The sequence below is a fragment of the Pseudonaja textilis genome, chromosome 6, assembly GCF_049901715.1.
Source record: "Pseudonaja textilis isolate UNSWEBS1 chromosome 6, rPseTex1.2, whole genome shotgun sequence".
NCBI classification, from domain to species: Eukaryota; Metazoa; Chordata; class Lepidosauria; order Squamata; family Elapidae; genus Pseudonaja; species Pseudonaja textilis.
Window position 1 is genome coordinate 24,687,640 of NC_141995.1, and position 14,691 is coordinate 24,702,330.

The 14,691-nt window shown below is 36.5% G+C and overlaps 1 protein-coding gene across 6 annotated transcripts in view; it reads left to right on the forward strand.

Moving 5' to 3' along the window:
* The window catches only part of ZNF827 (zinc finger protein 827), a 147,638-nt gene that overhangs the window by 72,655 nt on the left and 60,292 nt on the right, over positions 1-14,691 (forward strand). For all 6 annotated transcript variants that reach the window (XM_087936061.1, XM_087936062.1, XM_026698117.2 and 3 more), the window contains exon 5: positions 3,346-3,579. In XM_087936061.1, coding sequence (XP_087792187.1) covers positions 3,346-3,579 — 234 coding nt within the window. The remainder of the gene's footprint in view (positions 1-3,345; positions 3,580-14,691) is intronic.

Below are 14,691 nucleotides of genomic sequence, written 5' to 3' on the forward strand. Positions count from 1 at the left end.
TCAAGGTACATGCCTGCAAAGAGTAAATTCCATAGTGAAATCTACTTAGAGAAAAACTATTATAAATATATATTAGAGTTGATAATTTCATTTTTTAAAGCATACAGATTTGAAAGAAAGGGAAATGTTTTCTCTTAAGATGATGGTCTTTTTTAAAGCCAGACTTATACCTATAATCAATTTTTATCTTCTTTGTCATACTAACCCAATAGTTTAGATTATATTGTTTTAAGTTCATATAAATTAAATATATAATAATAGGTTGTGCCTTAAATGGATTAAAATAGTTTGAAATAGATGCAAAACCAAGTTTTGTACGGAGAGAGAAAAAGAGGGACCAAAAAGTAAATGCTTCTTCTCTTTTGATGCCCGTTTTTTTAATTCAGAAATTGATAAGCAGTTCTGTAGTGTTTAGCAAACAGAAATACTAAGGACCCAGATGAGATCTTTTATGCAAAAAGGACCGAAGCATTTATTTTATAGTGTCTTTAACAAAAAGGTCCTCAAACTTGACTTGTGTGCACTGTTACCTAGCAACATGCTATAAAGTCACTGAAGGAGTGAGATACATCTCTTAGATGAAAATCTAAACTTGGTAGATGTGTCAGTGCCACATAAGGGAAAGATGTTATGTTAAGAAAGAAATTAAAGCCATCGATCAGAACAATGTGCATTTAAAATAACTTATGGAATGCATTGAACCAACAGGGCAATACTTAAAATAGATCCCTTCCATAAAACTATGTTTTATTTAGTGGACTTGAGTGATTTACTAGCAATGTTTTAAAGGAAACATTTCTATTTATTATAAAATGAACAAACAGAAATATGAGTTAGGAGAAAGACTCTGAGGATAGTTCTCTGTCAGCTTTTTGCAGAAAAGTACTTGCTTTGGCCCAGATCAATACACTTCAGACTGCTCTGCAAATGAGCAAAATGGCAAGGACAATTAAAGAAATGAAAAAGAAAATATGCCAGGGCCAAGTCTGATTGGGACAGTCTGTTTAGACTGCCCTGAAGGCATTGTTTGAGGAATCCACAGATGGGTCATTGATAGTTCTTGTCCCAAAGGATGTATGTGTTCTGTCAGTTTTGTGAGTAATTGGGACTCTGAAGGCAATTATAAGCATAGCCATCATGTGAGGTTCATAACTTTATAAAAGACCAGATGTTGAAATACTGCTTTTTTCTTCTATAAATGTCTATTAAATCTATATTCAAGTATTGGAAGCTGAAAATCATCAGTTATATCCATGCTATAGGTATGGTAATACGACTAACTTAATTGAGCTTGAGTGCCGATATTGAAGATTCTTATGAGCTGGACACCTCTTTTAATTTATTGAATAGAGATGTGTTGAATGAGATGGTCATAAATGCCTTTTAAAGTATTTCAGCTATAACATCTAAGATATATTTACTGCTATCAATCAGCACAAAATGTTACTTTTGTTCTGCTGGACAAAAGAGTAGAAAGGCTTTTTATTATTTTTGTAAGAATGTCAGGAATGGATGACAAGAAAAATTGGCAAATTATTTCAGTGTGTTATTTTTGTGTAAGAATAACCTGTATAGAGCTCTATTTTATTTTATTTATATGGATTTATTGTGGTTAGTATTAGGGATCTTCAGTCATGAAAGTTCATAAAAGTTCCAAGCACTCACACAAAAAGCTAATATGTATACATGCACGTGCGCGCACGCACACACTCACTTTTTATGACCCTGTAGTCCCTGTTCAGGGTAGAGTTAGCTAGTTAGCTTGGAGTTATGTATAAAAAGCTCTCAAAATTGTAAATTGAATGAATTTCATGGTAATGAACCATTATCAGTTCCAGAGCAGCTTTTTCTAACATCTATATATGTTAGAACAGGGGTGTCAAACTCTATTTTATTGAGGACCGCATCAGGGTTGTTTGACGTCAGGGGGACAGGGTAGGCCTGGCCAGCTTGACGTCACTCATACCAAGGGTGCCTGTGATGGTCCAAGTGCTCTGCCAATGAAAATGGGCTCCCAAGCTCCGTTTCCAGCTGCAGTGGTTTCCTGCAACCCTCTGTCAGCGAAAATGGAGCTTGGGAAGACTGCTTGCAGCCCTTCCAACATCCATTTTTGCTGGCACATGCACTGCAGCGAATCCCCTCGCTGTTTCCAATGTGGCCCGTGGGCCGGGTCTAGCTAGAGGGCCTTGAGATTGACACCCCTGGGTTAGCGAATTGCCTTAGATTCAGGTCATTGCTTGGAAAGGAAGGATTATTCCAGGAATTTTTGACTTATAACCATTTGTTTAACAACTGTTCAAAGTTTCCACAGAACTGAAAACATAACTTATGACAAATCCTCATATTTATGATCGCAGCATTTCCATCCACAATCAAAGTTCAGGTATTTGGCAACCACCATGTATTTATGATGGTTTTACCATTGGGGGTGGGATCACATGATCACCATTTATGACCTTACCCAGTTGACTTCTGACAAGCAAATTCAGTGAGGGAAATCTAGATTTGCTTAACATTCATTCACATGATTCTTTTATCAACTGTGCTGGTTTGTTTAACAACTGCAGCAAAAAAAGTTGTAAAATTGGACACAATTTATATAGCAACTGTCGTTCTTAGCAATGGAAGTTCCAACTGTGGTTATAAGTAGGGGCAGTAGAGTCAAGGAAGGGACAATAGAGCCAACAAATAGAGAATCTTCTGCAGTGTGTTTCATAACATATCGAATCATAAACTAATCAACTACATTTAAAATTAAAAACAAATGCTGTTAGAAGCATTTTAAACATTTAAACAGTCAAAACATTTCAAATTAACTGAATAAGAACAAATAAGACAGAGTACATTACAGTCTCTGTAAATTTACAACACAATGTATATATAAAATTATAAATATTATAAGGCAGCTTACACAACAAATTCACTTTGCAGAATAATATTGATCACTTTCCATTACATTTTATAAAAGGTCAGTTCAAAGCTCAAAAGTCTAGGATTTTAAATCTGAGATGGTTATTTGAAACCAACATTTCCTTGTTTTCTTTGTTGCCCTCAAGGTTGGCAAATTATCTTTTAATATAGTTTGCCACAGGAACCAAAGCCATGTGATTAGTTTATATGAGTTAGACAAAGAAAGAAATTCTAAGAAAAATACGTATTTTAATTTTTTTGAAATTTAATGAAGATACTTTTTTTAAAAGAAAGAAAAGAAAAACATTGGAGAAATATATCAAATGTTGGGATTTCTCAACTTGATTTCCCAGTGATTGCCCATGTTTAGCTTCCTCTTGTGAACTGATTTTGTATTCATGCATTTTCTTTCACTGTTTCCTCTTTTTCTAATAGCTGCAAATCAAAAAGAACCCTTGACACCTACATTTAAAGTGAAAGAAGAACCAAAAGATGAGGACAGTGCAAGCTCCACGTTGTCTAAAGCCAGTCATGGTTTTAGTCATGAACCTGAAGTATCTGCCCCAAATATTCCTAAGGAGAATCCCAAACCACAAGAAGTGCCAGCAAATGTACTGCAACAGGATATATCAGTCAAAGCAGCATCTGAACTTCTCATGAAATTATCAGGTAATCAGTTGAACATTAATCTAGATTCTTGCATTTGTTTTGTTTGTTTGAAATTGCCTACCATTCCATTATTATTTATTTTATGGGCACCAAGTTCTCATTACTGGAATGCACAAAACTATAAATATTATTAAATTGTTGCAAAACCTGTTCATTTTTTTAATTAGTGCATTTGTGCATTACTAATCTTGGTAAAATTTTAAAATGCTATAAAACAGCCCTCCCCAATCAATTGACCCCTGATTCAATTCAATCTAGAAGTTGGAAATAATACTAGTAAAAAATTAAATACTGCTTAATAATAGCTCAGGGTCCACATGCATTTGAATAAAGTTCCCCAATGCTGCCCTGTTTATTTGTCTGCTCTTTAAGAGCACTGTGTATTCTATGTAATTATGCTATGATATTTGCAAACAGCTCACTCAGGTAGATAAACTACTCTTGTGCAAATAGTGCTATATGCCTCCTAGGCTTTACAGAAATTTAGGTTGCACACTATATAAAATATTCAGCATGTAATTATAAGAAATTGAGATTTTGATAACATTTCCTACACCATACCTAGTGGCATAGAATTTGTTTTTCATTGAGGAAAGCACATGTGTTTGTGCATAATGTTCAGAATACAAATATAGAAGCACACATTTTGAAGTCATGAATATTAAGTGCTTGTTTTTGGCAAGGAAGTTTTACTAATTCTTGTGCATTGAGTTATAAAGTAATAAAAAGTCTTGTTTGGCTTCTAAGTGATATAGTTTATTTTGATCACCCACAACTTAAGAACTGGTCAAGGGTCCCAAATGATTGTTGAACAGAAATTTAATTCGAGGGATAATAATAAGTTCTGTAGTCACATGACTACATATTCATTTTCATTCTAAAATGCACTGGATATAGAGGGAGATAGGGGACAAAGCTGTCTCTTAGATGATAATATTCAAGATGCTGATTGAAGAGAATTGGTTGCTATATATACCTGTCTCAGGAAGCAGTCCCTAATCCTTCCCCACCAATACCCTTTATACAGAATTGGCCAGAGCATGAGTCAGCTGTGATCCACAGAGCTTTGTGCCAAAAACATAGCCATCATCTTGGCTATGTGGAAGAGGTGGTAATCAGCTGGGTGGGAGAAGTGGTAATCTGAGTAAGCAGCCACCAGACTTTTTAAAAGGCTGCTTGTGAAGGAAGCAGAGGGTGAGTAGAAAAGAGAGAAGCAGTTTGAATTGCTTCCATTGCATTTCAAATTCCCAGAGGTTGTGTGAGGAGCTGGTGGCTGTTTGTAAAGGAAGCAGAGGGTGAGTAGAAAGGAGAAAGATAGCGGCCCGTGCACTTAACGGCACGTGAATCACATAACTATAAACCAAGAATACCAATAAGATATTTAGGGTAAGTGCGCTTGAGATTGTGATTTTATTTTATTTCAAAATTACCGGCTTAGTTCAGTGTAATACTTGTTTTACCGCTGTCTTTCGCAGTACTCTTTTCAAACTTGGATACTGTCCTGTTTGTAAAAAAATTACCAGTCTACATGGACAGATTATCTATCTAGAATCTCTAATCTGTGCTCTCCAAGCAGAAATTAGGTTCCCAATCCAGTCATCTATTGAGCTGCTGTGCTACCAGCGCCCACTACCACAAAGATCCTATAGGAAAAGGGCAGTATGGACTAGAGTGACAGGTCAGGTAGTTGTGATAATGATAACTCAAGTAAGCCGGGGTTCATGGTCCTAGAAAAAGAACTTACTTTGGAAAGGAGAAAGTGTGAATCAGGGATTACACACTAGTCACACAAGAAGAGCAAGACATCCAAAAAGAGAAGCCACCTTCTGGTTGGGGACTCAATTGTAAGGGATGTAAATTTAGGAAAGGATACTGAGGTTTTGAAAGAGGTCAGGTGTCTACCAGGTGCTACTGCTAGCAGAGACAAGAAGCGTATTCTTAAAATAGTCAAGAATGCCAGCAAGGACTGTGGTGTTGATACTATTATACATCTTGGTACAAATAATCTATCCCAGAAGGATGTACTTTCTGTTCAGAAAGACTTCCAGAGCTTGGGGTATGAACTTAGTAATATGGGCTGTAGGCTTATCTTTTCAGAGGTTCTACCAGTATACAAGGAACAAAAAGGGAAAGGGCAGTGTGTAGCAGAGTTTAATGTGTGGCTAAAGGAGTGGTGTAAAAGGGAAGGCCTTGGTTTTATTAGTCATGATGTCTGCAGCTGGTCCAATGAAAAACTGTACAAAAGAGATGGTTTGCATCCATCAAAGAAAGAGACTGAGTTACTTGGCATTAAATTCACAGATTTCCTGGATAATCATTTACACTGAACAGCGGGGACAGAGAATTAATGGATTCAGAACATTTCTGTCCCCAGCAACCTAAAACTAATAAGGATACCAGTGCATGCAGAATAGATGTTTGTGCAGGTAAGATTATCAACCTTGATGCCATCAAAATCAAGCATTTAATAGTGAGTGCCATACCATGTGCACTAATCAAACAGGTGGCAAGAAAGTAGGGGCAGGCAGGCACAACACAAGTTATGTAGACAGTAAACACAATGTCAGACATAAAGATCTCAAGTGCCTATATACAAATGCACAAAGTCTGGGGAACAAACAGGGTGAACTTGAACTACGAATACATGAAGGTAAATATGATATAGTTGGAATAACAGAAACTTGGTGGGATGAAACCCATGACTGGAACATACTGGTAGAAGGATACAAACTATTCAAAAAAAAAAAAACACAGACCCCATAAAAGAGGAGGTGGAGTTGCACTGTATGTAAAGGACCACTATATTGCTACAGTAATGCATAAAACCAAAGATGAAAACCTCCTAGAATGCATATGGGTCAATATAAAAGGAAAAAAGAATGACATGGCCATAGGTGTATATTATAGGCCACCCAATCAAGCAGAAAATATAGATGTCCTTTTTCCAGCCAACTAACAAACATATGCAGGAAACACACAACAATAGTAATGGGAGACTTCAATTATCCTGGTATCAATTGGAAAACTAATTCTGCACCAAGTGAGAAATCAAATAAGTTCCTAACCAACCTAGCTGACAACTTTGTTGTCCAAAAGGTAGAGAGTGAAACTAGAGGGACAGCCATACTGGACTTACTTCTTACAAACAAAGAAGAAGTGATAGAGGGAGTTGAAACTGCAAGAACCTTGGGTGAGAGTGACCATGTCATTCTAGAATTCAACATAACACAAACACAAGCAACAGAACATAGTGACACCAGAGTCTTGGACTTTAAAAGAACTGATTTCAATAAACTCAGAGAGAACTTGGGAAAGATTCCATGGATGAAAATCTTAAAGGGGAAAACAATTCAAGAATCTTGAGAAACTCTAAAAAGTATGATCATAGAAGCCCAGACCAGCACAATACCACTGAGAAAGAAAAACAAGAAACCCAAGATGGAACAAGCATGGCTGCACAAAGATCTCTCTGGAAAATTGAAAGAAAAAAAGGACAAGTACAAAAAATGAAAAAAAAGGACATACAACTAAGGCAGAATATCAGCAGATAGCCAGAATCTGCAAAGACGAAGTCAGGATAGCAAAGGCTCAGAACGAACAAAGACTTGCAATAAAAGTCAAATATAATTTAAAAAAAGTTTCTTCCAACATATAAATAACAAGAAAAACATGAAGGAAACAGTCAGTCCACTAAAGAGAGAAGATGGCAAGGAAGTAACAGGCAACAGAGAGAAAGCAGAACTGCTTAACTCATTCTTTGCATCGGTCTTCACGCAAAAAGAAACTATAGCTCAACCCACCAAAAACATAACTTTAAAAGATAGACCAGAAATAAAAGTTAAAATAAGCAAAAAATTTGTAAGAGAACACCTGTCTGATCTTGACAAAAACAAATCACCGGGGCCTGATGGATTACATCCCAGTGTTTTAAAGGATCTGGCAGAGGTCATCTCAGAACCACTGCACCATATCTTTCAAAAATCCTGGACACTGGGGAACTACCAGAGGACTGGAAAAGAGTTGATGTGGTTCCCATCTTCAAAAAAGAGAAAAAAAAACAGACCCAGGAAACTATAGACCAATCAGCCTAACGTCAATACCCGGGAAGATACTGGAAAAGATAATAAAAAACAGATCTGCCAACATCTAGAAACAAGTAACGTAATAACTAGCAGTCAGCACAGTTTGTTAAAAACAGATCATGCCAAACCAATCTTACTTCATTCTTCAACATAGTGATTAATTTAGTAGACCAGCAAAATACTGTGGACATAATATATTTAGATTTCAGCAAGGTATTCGACAAAGTAGACCACAACCTACTTCTTAGTAAGCTAGAAAAAAGTGGAATAGATAGCATCACCTCTAGATGGACTCGCAACTGACTTGCAAACCGTACTCAATGAGTAGTCCTTAATGGGTCTAAGTCTACATGGAGGAAGTAAGCAGTGGGGTGCCACAAGGAACGTCTTCGGCCCAGTACTCTTCAATATCTTCATTAACGACTTAGATGAGGGAATAGAAGGGGAATTTACCAAATTTGCAGATGATACTAAGCTGGCAGGAATAGCTAACACCCAAGAAGATAGGCTCAAGATCCAGATGGATCTTGACAGACTAGAACACTGGGCCATATCTAACAAAATGAAATTCAATGTAGAGAAAAGTAAAGTCCTACACTTAGGCAAGAAAAACCAAAAGTACACATATAGACTGGGTGAAACCAGGCTCAATAGCAGTAACTGTGAGAGGGATCTTGGAGTCAGTGTACAACCAGCTAAATATGAGGCAACAGTGTGCAGCAGCAGCCAAAACTAATGCAATCCTAAGTTGTATTAACAGAGCGATACAATCAAGATCAAGGGAAGTACTAATACCACTCTATAAAGCCTTAGTAAGACCACACCTAGAGTACTGCATCCAGTTTTGTTCACCACATTATAAAAAAGTTGTTGAGACTCTAGAAAAAGTACAGAGAAGAGCAACCAGGATGATTCAGGGACTGGAGGCTAAAACATACAACAAACGGTTGCAGGAACTGGGCTTGGCTAGTCCAGTAAAGAGAAGGACCAGGGGAGACATGATAGCGGTCTTCCAATATTTGAGGGGCTGCCACAGGGAGGAAGGGGTCAAGCTATTTTCTAAATGCCTGTAGGCCAGACAAGGAATAATGGATGGAAACTGAACAAGGAGAGATTTAACCTGGAAATAAGGAGAAACTTTCTGACAGTGAGAACAATCAACCAATGGAACAGCTTGCCCTCGGAAGTTGTGGGAGCGCCATCACTTGAGACTTTCAAGAAGAGATTGGACTGCAATTTGTCAGAAATGGTGTACGGTCTCCCGCTTGGGTGGGAGGGTTGGACTAGATGACCTATAAGGTCCCTTCCAACTCTGATTATCCGTTAATCTGTTAAAAGAAGCAAGACAGCCAGACATAGAGGATTTTGCAGAATGCCTAGCCATGATTGATCCCACTGTGCAAAAAGAGATGGAAGGAGCAGTGTGACAGCATGTTTCTGTGTCCTATGGAAACCAAGAAAGACAAAAAGCATGAAAAATGCACATGTTGCTGTTGCTTATACGCTTGGTTTTTACATCTTCATTCAACCCACTCCTGCAAGGATTTAACCTTGTTAAGCAATTGGCTAAGGTATCTGCTTGTTCACCATCCTCTTATGTTAATAAGAAATAGAGCAGGGGTGTCAAACTCATGGCCCCTGGGCAGGATGCGTCACACACTGGCCACACCCACCCCCAGTTTAGTGAAGGGGGGAAAGTTGCAATATGTCATATGAGGACAATGTGATGCCGCAAGTTTGACATCCCTGAAGTAGAGATAATGTAAGTAGATGTTAATTTTCAGGATGTAGCTTCTTTTCAGGGTGTCTCTGAGCTAAATCACTAAGTGTTTCTCTAATGTAGGGGTGTCAAACATGTGGCCCACAGGCTGGATACATCATGCCCTGGCCACACCCCACCCCATCCCATTTTAACAGGGAAAAAATCACGATACATCACATGATGACAACGTGATGCTGGAGTTTGACACCGCAGCTCCAGTGCAAAGCCATGCAGATCTTTGCTACAGCCAACTAGGTGACTCTGCTTGTCACTCCCTCTCAATCTATGACGAAGACAGTAGCAGACCATTTCTGGAAATGTTGCAGAAAAACTACACAGACTTGACCATGTTAGTAGCCAATAGTCAAGACTGATATGAAGATTCATCTATTCCATCTCTACATCCACCTACCATACCTACAAAGGAAGTACCAAAAATTAGACTAGTATTTTGTATTAAAATGTTACTGTAGAACATGACTGTACTAATGATTTGGGGTACTTCCTTTGTGAGTACCTTGGAAGGAGAAATGTTCTGCTTTAAAAGATTATATAGTACTGAACTTGTACTAAAAATTGTTGTGAGTTCAGTTTTCTTTAGGTTTTTTTTTTAGATAATTAGTCTGTGCCAAGCTTCTGGATTTCATTTGATTATTTAAATGCTTTTAAAATCTCAGAAGCTGTAAGTCCAGATGTTTTCTGTTTTCCAGGAAGTGTTTCCTTTCTCATCTCTTTTCATCTTTTTCCAATTGAACTACTATCATGAACTTCAATAGTTGGGTTTGCTATTTCTAGGTTGATTGGTCAGGAGTATCCCAGATTCTAATAGTCTCACAAGGAAGGTTAGGTGAATGTCACATTTTCAAGCATTTTTGATTGTGTGATTTTTAAAAAAATATTTACTTGTTGAATTATTTATGTGATTATATTATTATGCATTGAGTTCATGGCCAGACAAAGAGACAAATGCAGCATTCTTTCTTAAATAAATACCCCATATTTGTGATTATTTCTTGAAAGATATTATGATTATTACTATAGGAAAATAAAAACCTAATACAGCAGCTGCATGCAAATGCAAATACAGACAAAGTTAAGGTTAAAGATAGATAGGATATAAAAATACTGGAAATGCCGAGTGGGAAGATCAAACATTTCTTATGCAATTTTTTCATAGTATTTTTAAAACAGTATTTTGCAGACAGTTTACACAACTCTGAAACTACCAAGAACCACAATTCAAAGTTTGTAAAATTAAATAACAGATAATCACAGTTGGAAGGGACCTTATAGGTCTTCTAGTCCAACCACCCGCCCAAGCAGGAGACCTTACACCATTTCTGACAAATGGCAGTCCTGTCTATTTATTTTTATTATTTATTTATTTATTTTTGTCAACTGCTTACAAGATAATAGGTATAAGTAAAAACATAGTTATGAATACGTGGATACATATAAGAAAAATAAAAAAAATATAAAAGAAACAATAGGACAAGGACGGTAGGCAAGCTGGTGTGCTTATGCACGCCCCCTACAGACCTCTTAGGAAAGGGGTGAGGTCAATAGTAGACAGTCTAAGGTTAAAGTTTTTGGGGTTTGGGGAAGAAACCACAGAGTCAGGTAGAGTATTCCAGACATTGACCACTCTGTTGCTGAAGTTGTATTTCCTGCAATCAAGTTTGGTGCGGTTAACCTTGAGTTTGTATCGTTTGCTCTTGTGTTGTTATGGTTGAAGCTGAAGTATTCATTGACAGGTAGGACATTGCAATGTATGATTTTATATACCATACTTAGATTAGACCGAAGACTGCATAATTCAAAGTTTTCTAGGTCTAGAATTTCAAGTCTGGTGGCATAAAGTATTCTACAGCGAGCAGAGGAGTGGAGAACTCTTTTTGTGAAATATTTCTGGACTTTCTCAATTGTGTTAATATCAGATACGTAATGTGGGTTCCAGACTGATGAGCTGTATTCGAGTATTGGTCTAGTAAATGTTTTGTATGCTCTAGTTATTAGTATAATATTAGTCTCAAGTGATGACTCTCCCACAACTTCCGAGGGCAAGCTGTTCCATTGGTTGATTGTTCTCACTATCAGAAAGTTTCTCCTTATTTCCAGGTTGAATCTCTCCTTGTTCAGTTTTCATCCATTATTCCTTGTCTGGCCTACAGGCACTTTAGAAAATAGCTTGACCCCCTTCCTCCCTATGGCAGCCCCTCAAATATTGGAAGACTGCTATCATGTCTCCCCTGGTCCTTCTCTTCCCTAGACTAGCCAAGCCCAGTTCCTGTAACTTTCTGTTGACTTCTATCCACTGAACGTAGTACAGGTAGTTCTCTACTCACAATAGTTCATTTATTGACTGTTCGAAGTTACAACATTACTGAAAAAAGTGACTTATGACAGTTTTTCACACTTACGACTGTTGCAGCATCCCCGTGCTCACATGATCAGAATTCCGGTGCTTGACAATTTATAAAGGTTGCTGTGTTCCAGGATTATTTGATCATTTGCAATCTTTTGACAAGCAAAGTCAATGGGGAAGCCACATTAACAATCATGTTATTAATTTAAAAACTGCAGTGATTCACTTAACAATGGTGGCAAGAAAATTATGGCTCAGTTGTGATCGTAAATCGAAGACTACCTGTAAGTGCGGAAAGATTTCAAGATACCAAACACTGTCTTTCTATTACTACTGTTACTGTTCTTATATTTTTTTATTGTTATTAATTAATAGTAATAGTTCTAATCCATACGGTAACTGGATTATGTATACATTTATTTTAATTCTTAAACAAATGATATGGACATGCATATATGTTTTTCAAATTAAGAAAATAAATGCAAGTCAGTCTTACACAATGATGCTAATGCAAACAAAGAAAACATCTATGAAAGCACATTTGCAGGATAACATTTTAGACCAATGTAAATTCAAATTTGAGCAGGATTGTCAAAAAAAAGAGAGCTAAACCCAATAAGGTTTGTGTGTCTCATAAAAGCTTCATTTCTTTCAATTAGATAAATAGTCAGGGGGTTTTCTATTGGCACTCATGAGGCAGTAATTAAAAGCAAGATTTTCCATTACATAGGACCTGTTTGAAATTGTATTCCATATATAAAACAGTCAAAAGAAGTGAAAAGTTTTTCTTTTATGTATTACAAATAAATTATACAAGATTGTACTGCTTGAAAAGTAGATGTCATGAATACCAGCTTTAAGAATAGTTGAAAATAATTGTTGTAAATTATTTCAGCTGCAAATATATATTAGCCTGGAAAAGAAAATATAGGAAGTATACCAATGTTTCTATAGTAGTATTTAATTGCAATATTTTTGTTAAAAATAAAGCACAGCAACATACGAAAGGTATTTTTATTTGTATTTATGCAAGAAAAATATACTTGGTTTGAATCTTGGGTAAAAGACTTATAAAAATGGATGACCCTAATTTGTAAACATTATGCTTTGCTCTCTAAAAAGATTGGACTAGATAAATCTCATCCTCCATACTCGGATGGATTGTTGCCACACTTTTTTTATTAAATACACAACACAAGTAGAAGGAAATGGGAAGGATTTCTTGCAGAATTCACTCTGCTAGTCATTGCCGACTATCTGTGTGTGTGTGTGTGTGTGTGTGTGTGTGTGTGTGTATCTCCATTTCAGGGCCGTGAGCAATTGCTGTCTCAAGACATTTTTGTGGTCATGTGGCCAGTATGATGTAATGGAGTGCTGTTTCTATCCCACTGAAGTGATACCTATTTACCTACTCGCATTTACATGCTTTTAAACTGCTAGGTGGTCAGGAGCCAGGCAAAGACAAATGCCATTCTCTCACATGATGCTCAGATCAAACTCAGGCTGTTACTGATAAGCCACACTTCTTAATCGCTGAGCCATTGTGCTGCACAAAGAGAGCATAATAGAAAATCTGCAAGACTTTATTTTACATTGCTCTGCAGCAAGAGAGGCGGCAAACAAATTTAATAAATAAATAAATTAAATGTTTTTAAAATCTTCCAATCTCTGTAATTTATTTGCTTATTTATTCATTTTGACGTTCATACAACTAATAGAAAAAGGTCGGTATTAATTTATAATTTTAATTACATTTTTAATTTACAATTTTGATTAAACTCAGCATTCCTTAATATCTATATTTTATTCTTTGTTCTGTGTTGTGCAATTGTTTTTTAAAAAATTTAAAAATGCCAGTTCTGAATAAGTTTATAAAAATTCACAGTATAGTAAATTTTCTTTTGATACTATATGATCAAATATTTTATTCTTTCCTTCAAAGCCTATTCATGCTCTTTGAAAGTTTGCAAGAAGAAAGGCACAAGCGATCTAACCCGTAATAAGTGTCTTTATTTTTACATTTTACCCACAATTAATTAGGAGTTAATAAGGCACCATCGGTGAGAAACAATAATACAAAATAACAATAAGCACACAATGATGTCATGTGTATGTCTCTGATGCAAGTACATAAATTATAGCATGATGTTTTTCCCTGTGTACAATGAATACATGCATTAATTACTGAGCATGCAATAATACCGTTCATTCTCAGCTATGTTTCACATAAAGCATGGGTTTGATGTTAGTCCTTTCTGATAGGGGAAAACGTTTCAGTAAAACATTAAAAATATTTTCTGTTAAATAAACCAGAACTAACTAACTACCTAACTAACTAACTAACTAACTATCTCTATCTGTCTGTCTGTCTGTCTGTCTGTCTATCTATCTATCTATCTATCTATCTATCTATCTATCTATCTATCTATCTATCTATCTATCTAGAGTTGTAAAATTGTTGAGGCTTCTGAATGCTATATTTATGTAATCCAACCAAATGTGGAAAGCCAGAGATCGACAGTGTTTTCAATTAAAATCTTGGTCAGCATAATAAATACACTGCAGCTAGTTAGTATTTTTATCATAAATATTGCAAATGATGGATAATAAGATTGTACAGTGAATTTTATATCTGGAAGTGAGAGTCGGAGGTTCTTCACTGAGCTGAAGGGAGAATCTAGGCTGGGCTGTCTCAAGTCTCGTAGATCTGCAGACCGAGTTGAAATCTGAGGACATGCCTCCCTGGTAATGGTCCCCAGTTCTTCACTTGGTCTCAGCATGTTCAAACCACCCTTAAAAGGGCTCTGAATTATTGGAAATTTTTGTTGAATATTCTACTCCTTGGATTGTGGTTTTTTCGTTAGGAATTAGAGCAGGTTTGACAACTAGCTGGCTTGCTGATT